General features: G+C 40.9%; 1 protein-coding gene across 2 annotated transcripts; it reads right to left on the bottom strand.

Moving 5' to 3' along the window:
- Positions 1–5,266: 5,266 nt before the first annotated feature.
- Positions 5,267–8,212, bottom strand: LOC139580359 (dual specificity protein phosphatase 13A-like). 2 transcript variants are annotated; one of them, XM_071408970.1, is made up of 3 exons: positions 7,851–8,212; positions 7,322–7,539; positions 5,267–5,691 (listed from the first exon to the last, which is right to left on the bottom strand). In XM_071408970.1, exons 1-3 carry the CDS (start codon positions 7,985–7,987, stop codon positions 5,471–5,473), a joined length of 576 nt encoding a protein of 191 aa, XP_071265071.1. In that variant the 5' UTR covers positions 7,988–8,212; the 3' UTR covers positions 5,267–5,470. The 2 variants fall into 2 exon arrangements, 1 of the variants encoding a protein (XP_071265071.1); XR_011676023.1 differs by having other exon boundaries at positions 5,636–5,691; positions 7,322–7,405; positions 7,851–7,989.
- Positions 8,213–8,868: the final 656 nt, after the last annotated feature.

Below are 8,868 nucleotides of genomic sequence, written 5' to 3'. Positions count from 1 at the left end.
ACCCTGGGACTAAACACCTCCCTCTGCAACTGGATCCTGGACTTCCTGACGGGCCGCCTCCAGGTGGTAAGGGTAGGTAACAACACATCCGCCACGCTGATCCTCAACACAGGGGCCCCTCAGGGGTGCATGCTTAGCTCCCTCCTGTACTCCCTGTTCACTCATGACTGCACGGCCAGGCACGACTCCAACACCATCATTAAATGTGCCAATGACACAACAGTGTTAGGCCTGATCATCAACAACAACGAGACAGCCAGAAACCTGGCCGTGTGGTGCCAGGACAACAACCTCTCCCTCAACATGATCAAGACAAAGGAGATGTGTTATGAATTTTATGAATAATGACTAAACGATGTATACATTTAACTATAACTATAACTAATTGAATTCTACCCTGTTTTTCTGTATTGATAAATAATGTTAGTTCATAAGAAAGAGGTTATGTAGCATGTACCTGGGAAGAGAGGAAGGTATGTGTGTGCCTAAAGAAAACTAAGTGAATCATTAACCTATGATTGAACCTACCCAGCTATAACTCTGTGGAGATAAAATAAGACAGCGAGAGCCCCTCCAGGTTTTCCGTATCTGGGGGGGACTGGAACTGTCAGCTGAGTGGTAATAAAATGTGGTGAGACCTCAGGAGATAATCCAAATATAGCGTGTACTGTATGTTCGTTAGTTTAAGAGAAGGGATAAAAATAACTGTTTTGTATATGCACGTGAGAGCTCTCTCGAGAATAAAGCTATTGATTAATTTTGAGACTGGTCTTTGTCTATTTTATGCAAATGAGGACCTTACAAATTCTTATAAACGGACAGAGTGTTTGCTTTGTTATAATTGAATTGGTTAACGAACACATAGGAATCAAATTCCTCTAACAAGATGATTGTGGACTACAGGAAAAAGAGGACCGAGCACGCCCCCATTCTCATCGACGGGGCTGCAGTGGAGCAGGTTGAGAGCTTCAAGTTCCTTGGCGTCCACATCAACAACAAACTAACTTGGTCCAAGCACACCATGACAGTTGTGAAGCAGCACGACAAAACCTACTCCCCCTCAGGAGACTGAAAAGAGTTGGCATGGGTCCTCAGATCCTCAAAAGGTTCTACATCTGCACCATCGAGGGCATCCTGACTGATAGAATACGGCACAATACTATTCAATAAAACACAACTATATTTGTCCACCTGTTACATCCAAAATGCACCATTTGCTCTGCCCTCGACCCCATTCATGAACAACACAAAAACATATATTTTGAGATTAGCACTTCAATTCCTTTGGTCCGGGGTAGTATATGTATTCATTGTATGTATAACTAATCAGGTAGTCCAGATAAAAGTGCCATACAGTTTACAATAACTTGTCTTTAATACAGTAACTCTCAAATAAAACAAATTTCTTTCCTCAGAATCAGTATTCTATATATACAGTATTATACAGTATAACTAATACTGTATAATATATAAAATATATCCCTTTTTTCCTTCAAACGAGAGCAACATTTACACACTGGGAATGCGAAAAGCCTCATATATTATTCATACTGTATATATTTGCGTTCGTTTAGCTAGGACAGATTCTGCTCTAGGCATTGGCTAGAGATCATACTTATTTATCCTATTCATACTTATTTATCCTATTCATTGTCATTGTAAATAAACCATTAGCAACGCAGCTGCGGCTTATTCTTTTATTCCAGTTCCAGGGGTGTAGAGATTTAATGTGATGCTCAGTGGTGGGCTTTGGAGAATTATTGTCATGTCCGTGGGGACGAGTCATTGAGACCAAATCTGTTTCTGTGACCTTTCGTAAAAGCGTCCTGGTGTAGCATATGGATGTGCACTGCAACATTTTGATAGCTTTATCCATCTCTCTATATGTCACACACTCACACACGTACACACAAATGTACACACACACACACACACACACACACACACACACACACACGTGATATTAACACGTGTGTGAGAGAGAGGTACACTGTAGAATGTTGTTTTGACAGTATTATACCATAAAACATTCAAGTAAAGTACTGTATTAATTATTTACAGTAAATTGCAGTAAATGGCAATGCACTCTTGGTGATTTTAGGCATAAACAGTAAATTATACTGTAAATTCCAAATAAACTTTGGTTTAACAGTACTTTACTGTAACCGCACAGCATTTGGGCCTCCCTAGTGGCACTGCGTCTCAGTGCAAGAGATGTCACTACAGTCCTTGGTTCGAATCCAGGCTGTATCACATCCAGCCGTGATTGGGAGTCCCATAGGGCGGCGCACAATTGGCCCAGCGTCGTCCGGGTTTGGTCAGGGGAGGCCGTCATTGTAAATAAGAATGTGTTCTTAACTGACTTGCCTAGTTAAATAAAAGGTTAAATAAAATACTTTTTATTTTTTTATTCTTTGACCAGAATTCTATTTCTGTCATTTGCCAATGCATGTTAGGGATTTAAGTAATGCCTAAAATGCACATTGTGGCAAACGGTGACTTATACAGCAAATGTGTACATTTATCAACAGTAAAACACTGTAAAGCGTTGAACTTCTGCACACTGTAAATGATGGTGCATTGAGGGAAAATGTTGTGGGCAGGAAAATAATTGCTGTATTTATAATACACACACAGAATACAGTACTGTATCGTATTTTTGGAGTGCCAAAAACCTTTTGACCACTAGAGGTTGCATGGTATTGTGTTTCTGGCTCATTAACATATTTTGAGGCGTGCTTTATAAGAGGCTAAATTTGTACCACCCGTGAGTGAGAGTCCTGTGCCAATTGAACTGATTTGTCGTAGTAGTGTTCCTACACTGAAATGTGTATAGGGGACAGATTGGAGAGGTGACAAGTCTCACTATTTCCCATGTCCTTTGGCCTGTTGTATCCAGTATTCACTGCCAGTGTGGGAGCCTTTGTTAAGGCCTCTTGAAGTGAAAGTGATATTAAACAGATACATTTGGTCTTTTATACCTCCTAAAATTATGGTAAAATACTGTAAAAACAGTATTCTCCCCTTAGTTGTTTGTAAATTACAGTAAAAACAACAGGAAAGCTTTTACGGTGTAGCTAAAGTGTGTCTCTGCACAAGTACAAAACAATGTGCTTTATACTAAGTATCTTCTTCTTTATTTATCTATAAGTACATATCCTCCTCTCTCCTCAAGTCAGGGGCAAAAAGCTGATTTCCATGGTGTTCATGTTGAACTGCAGCTCTGCTCTACACTGAACAAAAATATAAACGCAACATGTAAAGTGTTGGTCCCATGTTTCATGAGATGAAAAGGAAAGATCCCAGAAATGTTCTATACGCACAAATAGCTTATTTCTCTCCAATTTTGTGAACATATTTGTTTACATCCCTGTTAGTGAGCATTTTTCCTTTGCCAAGATAATCCATCCACCTGACAGGTGTGGCGTATCAAGAAGCTGATTTAAACAGCATGATCATTACACAGGTGTACCTTGTGCTGAGGACAATCTCTTTGTGAGACGCGATGTGGGTGAACGGATGATCTCCGCATGTGTATTTCCCACCGTAAAGCACGGAGGAGTTGTGACACTGTCTGTGATTTATTTAGAATTCAAGGCACACTTAACCAGCATGGCTACCACAGCATTCTGCAGCGATACGCCATCCCATCTGGTTTGGGCTTAGTGGGACTGTCATTTGTTTTTCAACAGGACAATGACCCAACACACCTCCAGGCTGTGTAAGGGCTATTTGACCAAGAAGGAGAGTGATGGAGTGCTGCATCAGATGACCTGGCCTCCACAATCACCTGACCTCAACCCAATTGAGATGGTTTGGGATGAGTTGGACCGCAGAGTGAAGGAAAAGCAGCCAACAAGTGCTCAGCATATGTGTGTGAACTCCTTGAGACGGTTGGAAAAGCATTCCAGGTGAAGCTGGTTGAGAGAATGCCAAGAGTGTGCAAAGCTGTCATCAAGGCAAAGGGTGGCTATTTGAAGAATCTCAAATACAAAATATATTTTGATTTGTTTAACACTTTTTTGGTTACTACATGATTCCATATGTGTTATTTCATAGTCTTGATGTCTTCACTATTATCTTACAATGTAGAAAATAGTAAAAATAAATAAAACCTCTTGAATGAGTAGGTGTTCTAAAACTTTTGACTGGTACTGTAAATACTGTATTCTATTCTACTGTATTTTAGTCAATGCCACTCCGACATTGCTCAATCTAATATTTATATATTTATTAATTCCATTTTTTTACTTTTATATTTGTGTTTATTGTTAGATATTACTGCACTGTTTGAGCTAGGAACACAAGCATTTCGCTACACCCACAATAAAATCTGCTAAATATGTGTATGTGACCAATAAAATTTTATTTTATTTTATTTGGTAGTAAGTGCCAGGTGCACCGGTGTGATTGTGCTTCTACACCTGCATTGCTTGCTGTTTGGGGTTTTAGGCTGGGTTTCTGTACAGCACTTTGAGATATCAGCTGATGTACGAAGGGCTATATAAATACATTTGATTTGATTTGATTGTGTCAAGAACTGCAACGCTGCTGTTTTTTTTTTTCACGCTCAACAGTTTCCCGTGTGTATCAATAAAGGTCCACCACCCAAAGGACATCCAGCCAACATGACACAACTGTGGGAAGCATTGGAGTCAACATGGGCCAGCATCCCTGCGGAACGCTTTGGACACGTTGTAGAGTCCATGCCCCGACGAACTGATGCTGTTCTAAGGGCAAAATGAGGTGCAAACTCAATATTAGGAAGGTGTTCCTAATGTTTTGTACACTCAGTGTATATCCAAATTGATATTGTGCAGATATGAGTTATTCTTCCAACATGTATTCTAGCAGCACAACTGGCTGTAGGTAGTAGACATCTGCCTTAACTCGTTCTATTTTTACACCTGAATGACCTCGGCTCAAAATATTTCTGGCATCTCTTCTGCATACCCCCAAGGTTATGTGAGCTACCAGTAGGTATGGAGAGTGGGAGTGGACACACTGTTTGGTTTTTGACGGCAGCGACAAAAATAGCTTTAGAGATACTGCTCGTGTCTTCTGTGTTGATATTTATTTAAAATAATGTTCCTTCACTGTGTGGACACAGCCATTGTCTGAGCTCTGTTTACCAATGCCCTCGTTTGATGGCACTGCTGAAAATAGAGGAAGTCTGTTTTTTTTTAAACATTTATACAACATCCATATACATTTATAATGCCAATAACAGTCTGCTCTTTCAAATGAATTATAAATCCCCCCAAAATTTTGCAACATATTTTATTCAACATACCGTATGTAGGTGAGGTATACTTGTTTGTTTTAGGTAGTTTGTGCACTAGAAAGGGATTTGACATAGATTCATTCCCACTTGATTTGAAAATCAACTTCCTCTTTTTAAGCTTCTTCGTTGTGCACTAATACAAATATTAACTTGTGGCATTTGGTCTGTTTTGCTGTGTTCTGATCTCTACAGAATCAGACAGGTTTTCCATGTTTTCTGTTTTCTCTTCAGCTGAAGATCTAGGTCCAGCAGCAGAGCCAGGAAGTTCCTGTTAGGGTAAATGGCTCTTTTCTGGATGACTTTCTGAAGAGCACAATGGAGGGGGATGTGACAATACAACATGAGGTACGCCAACACCAAGGTAGACGATCTGCTCATACCCATAATGCAATGGACGAGAATCTTCCCTGGAGAGGAGAGAAGAGAATTGTTTGTTTAATTATTTAACTTTATATCCCAGCGAGTCAATTAAGAACTAATTGTTATTTAGAATGACGGCCTAAAAAGTGGCGAGAAAAGATGAAAAGAGAAAATGAAAGTGATGGAGAGGGAGAGGGATTAGTGAGAGGCCACCATGTTATTAATATCATACATGACTGCCCGCCTCAAACTGTGGCCTTTCTGTTCCCCTCAGAGATCTAAAAATAGTTTCCATAATTCATTGCCTTTGATCATTTAAGTTTCCTTTGCAGAAAGAGAGAGAGGCCTAGGCTGCTTGGCTGTCACATAAACCCAATGTTGCCTGTCCTCTGGTGGTGAGGCTCTCTGAGAGGATCCATGGTTAGACTTTATAAAGTACTGTAAGGTAAGATTTTTTATTCTTGTTTGTGTGGATTGGAAGTAGTTACTGTATAACTAACTATTCAATGTGCTATACAGGGACAGAGTGGGGTATTGTGGGAATGGGTTGAGGTCGGTACTATACAGAGACAGAGTGGTGTACTGTGGGAATGGGTTGAGGTCGGTACTATATAGGGACAGAGTGGGGTACTGTGGGAATGGGTTGAGGTCGGTGCTATACAGGGACAGGCTTGGGTACTGTGGGAATGGGTTGAGGTCGGTACTATACAGAGACAGAGTGGTGTACTGTGGGAATGAGTTGAGGTTGGTGCTATACAGAGACAGAGTGGTGTACTGTGGGAATGAGTTGAGGTTGGTGCTATACAGGGACAGAGTGGTGTACTGTGGGAATGGGTTGAGGTCGGTGCTATACAGGGACAGAGTGGTGTACTGTGGGAATGGGTTGAGGTCGGTACTATACAGAGACAGAGTGGTGTACTGTGGGAATGAGTTGAGGTTGGTGCTATACAGAGACAGAGTGGTGTACTGTGGGAATGAGTTGAGGTTGGTGCTATACAGGGACAGAGTGGTGTACTGTGGGAATGGGTTGAGGTCGGTGCTATACAGGGACAGAGTGGTGTACTGTGGGAATGAGTTGAGGTTGGTGCTATACAGGGACAGAGTGGTGTACTGTGGGAATGAGTTGAGGTTGGTGCTATACAGGGACAGAGTGGTGTACTGTGGGAATGAGTTGAGGTTGGTGCTATACAGGGACAGAGTGGTGTACTGTGGGAATGAGTTGAGGTTGGTGCTTTCGTAAAGACCAATTGTAAGCCTAACAGATGAAATGTGTCAACTTCAAATTATCTTTTTTGGTGATCATAACTCTGCTTGTAAAGATATTCTATGTAAAATTACAGGGAAAATCAGCAGTTGCTACATCAATTTTTGGCCTTATTCTCGAAGAATATAACTTATAAATGCTTAATTGAACTGTCGTAGCCCATCAGAACCCAAATATAAGCTTGTTTTACACCAATGTTTGTAAACATTGGAAATGTAAACAAACACTGTACAGCCTCAAAACATGGTTCAAACGATAATGTAGATATCTTGGATGGTCAGTGTTTGCATCCATAGCTCTGTCTATGAATTTGAGAGTGATTCCATTCTTGTTTCGAAACAGGGCCAGGCAAAGCACTTTGTTATAGTTTCAACTGCTGATTGGCCCTACTTGACTTAGAATAGGAGTCTTACCATCTGGTTGTTTCAATGCTTTGTGAATGAAATCAGCTGCGGGCTTGAAGTACACATCCAGATCAAAGTGAGTCGAGTCCTCTGCTGGAATACCATAATAAACAAAGCTGTTGCCATAAAATCTGTGATCCCCTATGCTGCCTCGCTTGGAATGAGCAGCGTTTAAAACATGAGTGACGCCTAACTTCTGCAAGGAACTCCTGTTTTGGGCTATTGCCCTGGTAAGACAAAAAGAGAGAAGGTGTTGAGACTGAACTAATGTGAATGTAGTGCAGCACTAGCTACATTAGTTTGTCAAATAGTTTTCATCTCGTCAGAAACTGTACAAACGATAAATAATACTTCTGTTTAATTACATTAGATGTTTGCAGTAGCCTATGATATGACCTTGGGTTATAGTTGATCTGTTTACTGTGACATCGACATAGAATTGATCATAACTGCTTGAGTATTTTTTATTTACAAATGCTTAAACAATGAACTACGTGTAATGCAGTTAAGATGAATAATTATTCAAATGAATACTTACACATTTCCTATGAATATGTTCGGCCAAACCTCATTTATCTGGGTCAACCGCAGCGTGCAAGAATCCAAAATCTTTTCCAAGTCCTTCACAGATAGGTACTCTTTCCTGGGTTCTTTTTTGGTCTTCAGGGCTGCCATTATTCCAATTCCAAATCCCCCTCAAATTACAAATCAATGACTAGGCTACTAGTCAATGTTTTCACTGTGTTAAAGCAGCAGTACACTCTATACTCCCACTTCAGCTGATATGTGTGAGCTGGCGTTTGTTTACCCTCAGTAAGTCAGGCAGAGGGCAGGATCACAAACTGGCGGCTGTGACTGTGTCCTTTCACACCACCCCGGGCGTGTGTCCCGAATGGCACCCTATTGCCTATGAATACTTTTGATCAGAACCCTATGGGCCCTTGGTCAGAAGTAAAGCAGTATACAGGGAATAGGGTGCCGTTTGGGACGCAGACAAAGACCCTTAATTCAATAAACCACAAACAGAGAGGAAGCACCTGACGAGTACGGGTGATTTTACATGATGGACATGTTAAAGATGTGTTTCTATAGTATACTGTAGAGTAGATTAAAATCATTTTATTCGTCCACTTTCATGTCCAACCTGAAATTTGACTTCCACTTGATCCCAACCTCTGACAGACACACACATATGAGAGAGGTTGGAGCAGCCACACTGGGTGCCCGTGGAGCAGTGGTTGTGGGGGTTTAAATGCCAATGGATTTTGATACCACCCACCCTCCGGTTGCAGCTTGCATCCAACCAGATTTTTCCTGTAAGATCCGGGATTCGAAATAGCAACTCTCCGTTTTCTGGCTCACCTCCTTATCCACTAGACTACCTGCTGCCATTCTACTGAGCTGGGATAGTATTTCAGGAACAGAAAGACAAAGCTGTAACACAGTGCTGCCTATTTATTGTAAATGGGTCAAATATAATACAGAAAGAAGCAAAAAATATATATTTCCAGTGAAAAGTGCATCATACGGAAGAGCATTAGGGCCAAATGAAGAGA

The sequence above is a fragment of the Salvelinus alpinus genome, chromosome 7 (genome assembly GCF_045679555.1).
Source record: "Salvelinus alpinus chromosome 7, SLU_Salpinus.1, whole genome shotgun sequence".
Lineage (NCBI taxonomy): Eukaryota > Metazoa > Chordata > Actinopteri > Salmoniformes > Salmonidae > Salvelinus > Salvelinus alpinus.
The sequence above is the reverse complement of the archived record's forward strand: the minus strand, read 5'-3'. Positions and strand labels throughout refer to the sequence as shown.